General features: G+C 42.1%; 1 protein-coding gene across 13 annotated transcripts in view; it reads left to right on the forward strand.

Moving 5' to 3' along the window:
- Positions 1–12,863, forward strand: part of TRIO (trio Rho guanine nucleotide exchange factor) — a 3,493,742-nt gene that overhangs the window by 1,483,199 nt on the left and 1,997,680 nt on the right. For 2 of the 13 annotated variants that reach the window (XM_075314979.1, XM_075314981.1), the window contains one exon: positions 3,010–3,132. The exons of the other annotated variants lie outside the window; for them this stretch is intronic. In XM_075314979.1, coding sequence (XP_075171094.1) covers positions 3,010–3,118 — 109 coding nt within the window. In that variant the 3' untranslated portion in view covers positions 3,119–3,132. Of the gene's footprint in view, positions 1–3,009; positions 3,133–12,863 lie in introns of those variants that run through there. 13 annotated transcript variants of the gene reach the window in all.

Below are 12,863 nucleotides of genomic sequence, written 5' to 3' on the forward strand. Positions count from 1 at the left end.
GACGAACCAGATAACCAACTTCATTGGCCCTCACGTCAGTGAGTGTTGCTAAGGGAACAGTGTGTCTGTCTGTGCCTGTTCTGTCTAATGGAAGGTAAAATATATCTTTGCACCGTGTTAGCCAGTAGAGATAAAAAATTGTTCAAAACAACTGAAGTCCTCAGTGGTTGATACCTTTTAATGGCTAACTGAAAAGATGGTAATAATAGCAAGCTTTCGAGACTAATCAGGTCTCTTCATCTGGCATGGTATTACACAAAATCTGAAGAGTCACATACTTATACACAACAGGACATAGACTAGTGCAGTAAAAAAAAAAATGTCGCTGTCCAGTTGTGCGCGTTTCTTCAGAAGTGTCTTATGTTCCATAAAGATGCGGTACATTCTGGTATCCTCCATTTTGATACAGGTAAAATATATCTTTGTACCGTGTTAGCCAGTAGAGATAAAGAATTGTTGAAAAGAACTGAAGTCCTCAGTGGTTGATACCTTTTAATGGCTAACTGAAAAGATGGTAATAATAGCAAGCTTTCGAGACTAATTTTTTTTTTTCACTGCACTACTCTATGTCCTGTTGTGTATAAATATGTGACTCTTCAGATTTTGTGTTATACCATGCCTGATGAAGAGACCTGAGTAGTCTCGAAAGCTTGCTATTATTACCATCTTTTCAGTTAGCCATTAAAAGGTATCAACCACTGAGGACTTCAGTTCTGTCTAATGGAAGTGATATTCACCGCCCTAGTGTTAGTGGGAATAGCCCTGTTTGCCATTTTTCTTGGATACAGAATATACCTCTGGTACAAGAAGGGCAACCCACCACCATTCAACATAATCAGCCCCCTCTGAACACAGTTTTGGGATCAATTTTATATATGCGCGATTAGTCTTTTGGAAAGATGCTTTACCTTCTAATTTATTATTGTACAACTCTAGTAGTGTGGGCAAGATCTCTTCCTTCTTTGTTTTATAGAACTCCCCTGTAAATCTGTCGGCGCCAGGGGCTCTATGGATGTGCATAGATTTAATTGTCCCCAATATGTCCTCCTCCGTAATTTTGGCATTTAGAAAAGTTTGGTGTTCTTCTGTAAGTCATGGTAGTGTCACTTTAGTTAAGATATTATTGTCGGGAAATTCACCTCGCGCTTCTGTTGAACAGAGTTTTTTTATAATACACATCTAAAATCTCAATTATTGTCTTTGGGTTCCTGTGTATCTCCCCTGTTTGGTCTTTTATTTGCATTGGACCCTATTTTTCACTAGATTGGCCAATATTTTCCCTGCTTTATTCCCAAAGTGATGTAATGTCGCTTTCTGAACTGACCTAGCCATCTGTTCCCGTTTTTTTGTCCATTCATTAAAGTCCTTTTGAGCTATTACCCATCTTTCTTTATGGTCCCTATCAGGATTCTTGCAAAAAGATGTTTATGCTTTCTTCAGTTTATGGGAATTTTCACTAAATTTTGTTTGAGCCTTTTTTTTCAAATAGGAAACCTGAGCTATCGCTTTGCCCCTAATTACTGCCTTCGATGTGCCCCATAGTATCATGGGTGTATCTTTGTGCTGATCATTATGTACCATAAACTCTGACCACCACTCTTTTAGTTTCAAGGAAAAATTTTATTTAGTATAAAATATAAATATAAAAACAGAAGACAGTGTCAAGATCCAGGTATCTGGGCACAGATGGCAATAAGGGGTGGTAGGTATATGGCTGGATCTTTATCGAGCATAAAAAGGGGGAGGAAAATAACTGTGTTAATTAACACTACTTGTGGTGGGAAGGGGTAACTAACAGACTAAAAAACTGAAAATACCCGAGTCCTGCAGATGGAAAGGGTGTCAGCTCGAGGGGGATGGTGGAGAGGGAGATGGCTCTCTGCGCCAGTGTAAAGGTACCGTCACACATAACGAGGTCGCTAGCGAGATCGCAGCTGAGTCACGGTTTCTGTGATGCAGTAGCGATCCCATTAGCGATCTCGTTATGTGTGACACCTACCAGCGATCAGGCCCCTGCTGTGAGATCGCTAGTCGTTACCGAATGGTCCAGGCCATTTTCTTCAAAGACGATGTCCTGCTGGGCAGGAAACATCGCTGTGTTTGACACTGTGTGACAGGGTCCCAATGACTGCTGATATCGTTATACAGGTCGCTACTGTGACCTGTATCGTTCCTGTATCGTTGGTAAGGTCTGACTGTGTAAGTCGTTGTGTGTGACTGGGCCTTAAGGTAAAAGACACCTAAAATATAAAGTGTAAACTAGTTGGTCGGATAAGGTCAAAGAGATGTAGATTAGAATGATTAACTAAGCAAAAAGCATACCTGTTAATATCATGTACGGGTTATAGTAAGGTTCCTGATGGAAACCGATATGCTTAGACGGTACCCTGAGTAATGAAAAAGTAATAAAAAATGGCTGTGTTAGAGCCTGTAGTTAAAAAACTCCTAATTCTAAAAGATAATGTGCTAGCAGCATTAAATTGTTAAAACTATATATAAAATATCTGTAAATATTTATGGGGGGAAAAAAATTATGTAGCTGTATTAGAAATATACAATATATGAAAATAATATGGGAAAAACTGAGTATTTGATCTGTTGTTTGTCTCAAAGTACATTCTGGAATAGGGTAGTATAAATTGTTATCTAGATCAATATGGCACATATGGAAATTAGAGAACCTGTACAATCAAATATGCCCCCCTATGTGGATTGTGGATCAGGGTTGTTTACATTGAATAGCTGTTGTTGACACCAGCAGTGAGGAGTAAACTCCTTGATTGTGACAGAGGGAGCAAGCTGTGATGAGTCAGCTAGTAACAATAGTTGCGGTTGGTGCTAATCATCTAGATAAATTAAAGTTTGCCCACCACCAACCTCAACTATTGTTACTAGCTGACTCATCACAGCTTGCTCCCTTTCAGGTATTTTCAGTTTTAATCTATTATTTACTCCTTCCCACCACAAGTAGTGTCAATTAACACAGTTATTTTTCTCCCCCTTTTTTAGCTCCATACAGATCCAGCCATATACCTACCACCCATCATTGCCATCGGTGCCTGGAACCTGGATCTTGACACTGCCTTCTGTTTTTATATTTATATTTTATACTAAATAAAATTCATAAAAAATTTTTAGATGTTTTTCTGACTCTCTTTTTTCATGTGCACTCACAACTAGAGTTGAGCGCGGTTCGAGGTTCTCCAGTTCTAGGCTCGAGTGATTTTGGAGGCTGTTCGAGATCGAACTAGAACTCGAGCTTTTTGCAAAAGCTCGATAGTTCTAGATATGTTCGAGAACGGTTCTAGCAGCAAAAAGCAGGGCTTTTTACAGCTACAGTGTGCAGGAGCCATCGCTGGCAGCCTGCCAGAAGCTGGTAACCAAGATAAACATCGGGTATCCAAGCAAAGCGCTTTGGTTAGTAACCCGATGTTTATCCTAGTTACGTGCAGGAAGCCCACACTTCCCCGCTCAGCTCGCTCCGCCCCCTCCTGCCCGCGGCATGTACACATACACACACACACACACACACACACACCCGCTCGGCTTACCTGCGGTGATGAAGTCCCGCCATCCCGACCTCAGCGCTGTCACTGTCCTCCATGGCCACCGCTTGTCACATCACCTCTCGCTTCCGACCCGAGACTGACTAGCGGTGACGTCACGGGCCTCTCGCGATACTTGGTGTGAAGGCGCCGGTCATTGAACTCAGTGACAGGGGCTGTCGGCAGTGCTGGAGATCAGCGCAGGTAATGTACCTCGCTGACAGCAGCACTTGTCATGCCCTGCAGTGACCTGGGCTGACCCATTGATGTTAGCTCAGGTCACTGCACTGCTCTCCCAGACAATGGTGAACATTCTGCTCTTCATTGACTGGGACAGTGTGGATCGTCATGGCAACCCCTTGGATTACAGCAGACCTGGATTTGTTTTTCATTCTAATAAATTGGTTAAAGAGGGAATGTTTTGGGGAGTGTTTTTTCAAATAAAAATGTGTTTGTCGTCTATTTTTTTTTTATTACTGACTGGGTTGGTGATGTCGGGTATCTGATAGACGCCTGACCTCACCAACCCCAGGGCTTGATGCCAGGTGACATTACACATCTGGTATTAACCCCATATATTACCCCGTTTGCCACCGCACCAGGGCGCGGGATGAGCTGGGGCGAAGCACCAGGATTGGCGCATCTAATGGATGCGCCACTTCTGGGGTGGCTGCATCCTGCTATTTTTAGGCTGGGGAGAGTCCAATAACCATGGACCTCCCTAGTCTGAGAATATCAGGCCCCAGCTGTCTGCTTTACCTTGGCTGGTGATCCAATTTTGGGGGACCCCTACGTGTTTTTTTTTTAATTATTTATTTAATTTAAAATTACAGCGTGGGGTGCCCTCAGTTTTGGATTACCAGCCAAGGTGAGGTTGCCAGCTGTTGTCTGGAGGCTGCAGCCGTCTGCTTTACCCTAGCTGGCTACAAAACTAGGGGGAACCCTACGTCATTTTTTTTTTCATTTTTTTGGCTAAATACAAAGCTAAGCACCCCTTAGTGCCACATGAAAGGCACCAAAGGGTGCTCCACTTTTTCTCCACTTTTCCTCCATTTTTTCTCCACTTTTTCTACATTTTTTCTCCACTTTTTCTACATTTTTTTCTCCATTTTTTCTCCACTTTTTCTCCACTTTTTATCCACTTTTTCTCCATTTTTTTCTCCACTTTTCCTCCACTTTTTCTCCACTTTTTCTCCATTTTTTTCTCCATTTTTTCTCCACTTTTTCTTCACTTTTTCTTCACTTTTTCTCCACTTTTTCTCCACTTTTTCTCCACTTTTTCTCCATTTTTTTTCTCCACTTTTTCTCCATTTTTTTCTCCATTTTTTTCTCAACTTTTTCTCCATTTTTTTCTCCATTTTTTTCTCCACTTTTTCTCCACTTTTTCTCCACTTTTTCTCCACTTTTTCTCCATTTTTTTCTCCACTTTTTCTCCACTTTTTCTCCACTTTTTCTACATTGTTTTCTCCATTTTTTCTCCACTTTTTCTCCACTTTTTCTTCACTTTTTCTTCACTTTTTCTCCACTTTTTCTCCACTTTTTCTCCACTTTTTCTCCATTTTTTTCTCCACTTTTTCTCCACTTTTTCTCCACTTTTTCTCCACTTTTTCTCCATTTTTTCTTCACTTTTTCTCCACTTTTTCTCTCCTTATTCTCCACTTATTCTCCACTTATTCTCCACTTATTCTCCACTTTTTCTCCACTTTTTCTCCATTTTTTTCTCCACTTTTTCTCCACTTATTCTCTACTTTTTCTCCACTTTTTCTCAACTTTTTCTCCACTCTTTCTCCATTTTTTCTCCACTTTTTCTCCACTTTTTCTCCACTCTTTCTCCATTTTTTCTCCACTTTTTCTCCACTTTTTCTCCACTTTTTCTCCATTTTTTTCTCCACTTTTTCTCCACTTTTTCTCCACTTTTTCTCCACTTTTTCTACATTGTTTTCTCCATTTTTTCTCCACTTTTTCTCCACTTTTTCTCCACTTTTTCTCCACTTTTTCTCCACTTTTTCTCCATTTTTTTCTCCACTTTTTCTCCACTTCTTCTCCACTTCTTCTCCACTTTTTCTCCATTTTTTTCTCCACTTTTTCTCCACTTTTTCTTCACTTTTTCTTCACTTTTTCTCCACTTTTTCTCCACTTTTTCTCCACTTTTTCTCCATTTTTTTCTCCACTTTTTCTCCACTTTTTCTCCACTTTTTCTCCACTTTTTCTCCATTTTTTCTTCACTTTTTCTCCACTTTTTCTCTCCTTATTCTCCACTTATTCTCCACTTATTCTCCACTTATTCTCCACTTTTTCTCCACTTTTTCTCCATTTTTTTCTCCACTTTTTCTCCACTTATTCTCTACTTTTTCTCCACTTTTTCTCAACTTTTTCTCCACTCTTTCTCCATTTTTTCTCCACTTTTTCTCCACTTTTTCTCCACTTTTTCTCCATTTTTTTCTCCAATTTTTCTCCACTTTTTCTCCATTTTTTTCTCCACTTTTTCTCCACTTTTTCTCCACTTTTTCTCCACTTATTCTCCACTTATTCTCCATTTTTTTCTCCACTTTTTCTCCATTTTTTTCTCCACTTTTTCTCCACTTTTTCTCCACTTTTTCTCCACTTTTTCTCCACTTTTTCTCCATTTTTTTCTCCACTTTTTCTCCACTTTTTCTCCACTTTTTCTCCACTTTTTCTCCATTTTTTCTTCACTTTTTCTCCACTTTTTCTCTCCTTATTCTCCACTTATTCTCCACTTATTCTCCACTTATTCTCCACTTTTTCTCCACTTTTTCTCCATTTTTTTCTCCACTTTTTCTCCACTTATTCTCTACTTTTTCTCCACTTTTTCTCAACTTTTTCTCCACTCTTTCTCCATTTTTTCTCCACTTTTTCTCCACTTTTTCTCCACTTTTTCTCCACTTTTTCTCCACTTTTTCTCCACTTTTTCTCCATTTTTTCTTCACTTTTTCTCCACTTTTTCTCTCCTTATTCTCCACTTATTCTCCACTTATTCTCCACTTATTCTCCACTTTTTCTCCACTTTTTCTCCATTTTTTTCTCCACTTTTTCTCCACTTATTCTCTACTTTTTCTCCACTTTTTCTCAACTTTTTCTCCACTCTTTCTCCATTTTTTCTCCACTTTTTCTCCACTTTTTCTCCACTTTTTCTCCATTTTTTTCTCCACTTTTTCTCCACTTTTTCTCCATTTTTTTCTCCACTTTTTCTCCACTTTTTCTCCACTTTTTCTCCACTTATTCTCCACTTATTCTCCACTTTTTCTCCACTTTTTCTCCATTTTTTTCTCCACTTTTTCTCCACTTTTTCTCCACTTTTTCTCCACTTTTTCTCCATTTTTTCTCCACTTTTTCTCCACTTTTTCTCCGTTCTTTTTCTATGGTCAGTCTACCCATTAGCTCTGCCATGCATACTGTAGCTCTACACCTACTGCACATGTTACTTTATGATTGACATCTCTTTCGTACCAGAGCTGTCTAAGCCTACTCTGACCCCATCTTTGTCATTACTATATTGTCCTTGTACTGTATTATGACATTTGTATCATGTGTTTCATTTCTTGCTGTGTTGCAATTTTTTTGCTGCATCCCAATTGTACCTCTACATTGTTCGAGTTTATGTTATTGTTCTCTCACTCTTATGTGATACTGATTATTGTCATTTTTCATGATTACAAGCAGATAAGTCCAATCTGACGAAGGCTGAGGCCGAAACGTCATTTGTAACTTGTTTTGGACAAAAACATATATGCTTATGAAAATTTTTTTTTCTTAATACGGACCAATAAAGAGTGATTTTGTATTACTATCCGTTGTGACTTACTGACTTAGTCTGGGAGATTTAGAGTGCCGAGGTTACTCACTAATTTTATCTATTATTACCTCTGAGCACCTATATACCAGTGAGCAGAGCTTCCTCTACAGTAGTTCTCCTGATTAGGCATGCCCTTACCTCATGAGCAGGGCATTGCAGCTTTGGTAGCAACCATTACGACATGGACTCTGCTGCTGTGGACCCGGGGAGAGTGAGTGCAGATTCATTGCACCCACACTCCTCACATGAAGGGTCCGCACTTCTAGAAAATGGGGGATACGTTCCCTGAGTGTCTCCCCACCATATTCGAGACGGTCCAGAGTCGTCGTGGGACCCCTTTATTTTTTTTCTTACAATAAATTGGTGAAAGAGGAAATGTTTTGGGGACTGTTTTTTCAAATAAATTTCTTTTGTCGATTTTTTTTTTTTTTTTGTTAGTACTGACAGTTTATGATGTTGGGTATCTAATAGACGCCATGACATCACAAACTGCTCAGGTGACTTTACAGCTAGTATCAACCCGATTTATTACCCTGTTTGCCACTGCACCAGGGCACGGGATGAGCTGGGGTGAAGCGCCAGGATTGGCGCATCTAGTGGATGCGCCACGTCTGGGGTGCCTGCGGCCTGCTATTTTTAGGCTGTGAAGGCCCAATAACAACTTCTGTATGGAGAAGAGCAGACAGCAGCTGCAGAACTACAAGGCTCAGCATACTCCATCCAGGACTGTATGCAGAAGTTTTTTGCCCACCAAAAAAATGACGTGGGCTTCGCCATATTTTTGTATGCTAGCCAGGTACAGCAGGCAGCCACGGGCTGCCTCCAACCCCCAGTTGCCTATTTGTACCCGGCTGGGAACCAAAAATATAGGGAAGCCCATTTTTTTTTAATTATTTCACTTATTTCATGAAATAATTAAAAAACAAATGACGTGGGCTTCGCCCCATTTTTGTGTCCAGCCGGGTACAACTGGGCAGCTGGGGATTGGAATCCGCAGCACAGGTTAGCCCGAGGTTTCTGGGCGCCTCTGCTGCGGATTTCAGTCCGCAGCCGTCCCAGAAAATGGCGCTCTCATAGAAGCGCCATCATCTGGCGCTGTATCCAACTCTTCCAACAGCCCTGGAGCCGGGTGGCTTGTTGGGTAATCATGAGTTAATACTGGCTTTGTTTTACTAGCCAGTATTAAGCCAGAGATTCTTAATGTCAGGCACGTTTGACCCGGCCATTAAGAATCTACAATAAAGGGTTAAAAAAAGACACCACACAGAGAAAAAATACTTTAATAGAAATAAATACACAGACACATTAGAGACTCCATCTTTATTACCCCCTGTCAGCCCTCCACGATCCTGCTCTTCTGTCTTCTTTCTTTCTAGTGTAGTAGTAGTGACGATTGTAGTGAGGATGAGGTTCACCAGCCCATCACTTGGGGCTGGGGAACCTCATCCTCAGTACAATCCTCACTAGTGTAGTAGTAGTGACGATTGTAGTGAGGATAAGGTTCACCACCTCATCACTTGGGGCTGGGGAACCTCATCCTCAGTACAATCCTCACTACAATCGGGAAGCAGCGTGCAGCCTTCACTCCGTGAGTGATCAGTGCTGGCTGTCAGCGGTAACAGCGGTAACGCTCACAGACGCGTTACCATAGCAACGGTGCTCTCGGAGCTGCGGTTAGCGGTGACGTCACCGCTAACTGCGTTGCTATGGCAACGGTGATCTCCGTTAATGACCGGCTGTGTCAGCCGGTCCCTAACGGAACGGGGAGTCGACCGTGTGCTAGAGCATGTCGCCGGTACACGGCGATACACATATGTGCACCGTGTACCGGAGAGATGCACTCGCAGGTCCTACATGACGCGTCATAGTCATGTGACCAGTCTGTAGCCAATGAGATAATAGCCACGTGACTGGTCACATGGCTATTTTGACGCCACGATAGGTCCTGCTTCTCTGCTGGCAGTGCCGTCACCGGGAGGATTCAGCGATCATCGGATGGAATAGCGGCAGGAGACAGAGTGCAGAAGGGATCGCGAGGACCGGTAAGTGTTATGGCAATGTTTATTAACTGTTTGTGTACATTTATAATGCATTTTTATGTGTTTGTGATTGCCTCCCATTATAGCCTATTGGCTCGAGTTCGGTTCGTCGAACGTTCGACGAACCGAACTCGAACGGGACCCCCGTTCAGCGAACCGACCTCGAGCCGAACCGCGACCGGTTCGCTCATCTCTACTCACAACATATCTAGATCCACCTAAACCCTCTTCCATAAGGTAGCTCGGTAGTGTTTATCTATTCTTGTATTTATTCCACAGCGGCTTCTCTGGTCCCAACCTGAAAAAGGTGTTGTAGAGTTGTAGAATCATCTTGGTAGAGGATAATCAACGTTGCCGGGTACTTTAGCTGGAAGTGTATATTTCTCTTAAATAAGGCTGAGCAGATGAGTGTAAATGCTCTTTGCTGCTGGGTGACCTCTGCAAAGAAATCCTCAAACAGCAAGATGCAGGAGCCATTTACTTCCAAGGGATGTTTCATTTTCTTGTATGCCTGTATTATTTCCTGTTTATCAGTGAAATCTAGATATTTTGTTATGACTTGTCTTGGGCATCTGTTATTTTCTCCTTCTTCACCTCTCCTAGGCGGACTAATATGATGTACACTTTCCACTTTTCTCTTTTCTGCTACTCCCAATGCTTTAGGAATTATTAATTCGCACAATGTACGCAGCTCACCATACAGATATGTTTCTGGAAGGACGACTATGTGTAGATTGCTTCTTGTGGAGCGGTTTTCCATATTGTCAATGCGGTCTTTTAGGATCAGATTTTCCCTGGACAGGTGCATGACTGTAGTATGGTCAGAGTTGAAATCATCCTCGAACGTTGATATTCTGGTTTCCATAACCGCAAACTGTTCCACCGTTTCATCAAGTTGCTTCTGCATAGCATTTAGAGCTGCTGCTATTGATTCTTTAATTGTAGCGGAGATGTCTGGTAGCAAATTATTGGCAACTTCAGAGGCCAAATGTTTATACTCAATGCTCTCCACCTTTTTTAATATATCTGGGGTTGGAGATTCCTCCAACACCATTTAACCCCTTCATGACCGGCCGATTTTTCGCTTTCCGTTTTTTTTTTCGCCATTCTTTTTCTGAGAGACATAACTTTTTTATTTTTCAGTCAATATGGTCATGTGAGGGCTCATTTTTTGCAGAACGAGCTGTACTCTTAAATAAAACCATCAGTATTACCATATAGTGTACTGGAAAATGGCCAAAAAATTCCAAATGCAGAAAAATTGCAAAAAAAGTGCGATAGCACTATTGTTTTTGAGATATTTTATTCTCTGTGCTCACTATATGGTAAAACTGATGTGTTGGTATGATGCCTCAGGTCAGTGCGAGTTTGTAGACACCAAACAAGTATAGGTTTACTTTTATATAAGGGATTAAAAAAAATCGGAAGTTTGTGCGAAAAAAGTGGCGCCCGTTTTACGCCATATTCCGTGACCCGTAGCGTTCTCATTTTTCGGGATCTATGGCTCAGTGATGGCTTATTTTTTGCGTCTCGAGCTGACGTTTTTAACGGTACCATTTTTGCGCAGATGCTATGTTTTGATTGCTTCTTATTGCATTTTGCGCAAAAGTTGTGGTGACAAAAAAACGTCATTTTGGAGTTTGGAATTTTTTTGCCGCTACGCCGTATACTGGTCAGATTAATTGATTTTATATTTTGATAGATTGGGCGTTTCTGAACGCGGCGATACCAAATGTGTGTATATTTTTTATTTTTTTAACCCTTTAGTTTTCAATGGAGCGAATAGGGGGTGATTTGAACTTTTAGGTTTTTTTGTTTTTTTTTTAATTTTTTAAAACTTTTTTTTAACTTTTTTTTTTTATTTTACTAGTCCCCCTAGGGGGCTATTGCGATCAACAGTCTGATCGCTCTGCACTATCTGCTGATCACAGCTACATAGCTGTAAACAGCAGATACGCTCACTTTCTTTTTCACTGTGCCGCGGGCACAGCGAAAGTGAAAGCAATTCATGTGTAGTACAGGAGTCATCACATGACCCTGTGCTACCATGACAACTCCTGGAAGTCACGTGATCATGTCATGTGACTTCCGGTATCGGGGGGTAAGTAAAAGTTTACCGCGATCGCACTTAAAATGGCGCTGTCACATATTGACAGCGCCATTCAAGGGGTTAAACGGCACGAGCAGATAACGATTCTGCTTGTGCCTAGCAGGCACACATCTCAGCTGTGAAAATCAGCTGAGATGTGTGCCGATCATAGCATGCTGCCGCCGGCAGACCGCGGGCAGTAACGTTATGACCACTAGGACGTAATTTTACTGCCCGCGGTCGTTAAGGGGTTAATCAGTATCCCCTGGTAACCTAGGGACTTTTTTGCAGTTTATGGGAAGTCGCCATCTTTTCCCCCCCGCAACAACAGGGTATATGGGGATCTTGTGGTTTAGTGCTTCTCCGCAGTAGGTATCTTTCCATCAAGTAGGGGTGCAAGTCTTCTAATTTGCCTTAAGTATTGATTACCTGCCAGGTTGTGCATATTTTCCCTTTCCTGGTTATTTTCCCTTTCACCTTCTTCTCCCCCCAGCCACAGCTGTATGGTTTCTCCCTGTCCTGGAGCTCCCCTGGTGTGCAAGGAGGTTTGTATGTGTTAGGAGCCGAGGTGTCCCCCTACCTCAGTCTCCACCCTACTTCTTCCTGGTGGAGGTTTCTTCAGGGCCTTGCGTCGTTTCAGTGCCCTGTGCGCTTCACTGGAGACCGAGCACCATCTTTACCACGAGGCCTGAGTTCTGTTGGGGGAAGGGCTTGGGGAATCAATGCTGCTGATCTGCTCTGTTCCCACTTCGGCTCTTTCCAGGAGCCCCACTACTTGCTGCAGCTCTTATGGTCTGTGCAGGGGGGGTGAGAGCGGGTAATTCCTCTTTGTGGTCGCTAGTCCCCAGCGGTAATCTGCTCTCCGGGCGCAGCATGATTTACTGTGTGGCCGGCGCCATCTTTACCGTGCACCCAGGGCATGGGAGGGAGCGAGACTCACCGCCGATGTCTTTGCTGTTGACATCCTCGGTCCCCAGAGAGCCTCGCTACATGCTGCAGTTGCACTTTAAGGTGTTGAGGGACAGCGAAGGTGGACAGGTGCTCCGGTACATGCAACCTAGTGGTAGGGATTGATGGAGCTCAGGTGTGCCACGTCTTACATGATCAGTGCCGGAACCGGAAGTTAGAATGATAAGTTTTCATTCATCCGAGTTCTTTTGATGTTCCAAAAGAAAATGCTTTGACAAATTGTGGGTTACTATTCCATGAGCTATATTATGGCAATGTTTATTCTACAATGCTCTGGTTGTATAGTGTGACCCACATATTGGATTCCACATTTGCACTCCAGTAGGTAAATTATATAGGATGACAGGCAACTCAATGTCTGATGGATTTTATATACAGTATCTGTAGCTTTTGAAATATAGGTATTG

Source organism: Anomaloglossus baeobatrachus, chromosome 6 (genome assembly GCF_048569485.1).
Source record: "Anomaloglossus baeobatrachus isolate aAnoBae1 chromosome 6, aAnoBae1.hap1, whole genome shotgun sequence".
NCBI classification, from domain to species: Eukaryota; Metazoa; Chordata; class Amphibia; order Anura; family Aromobatidae; genus Anomaloglossus; species Anomaloglossus baeobatrachus.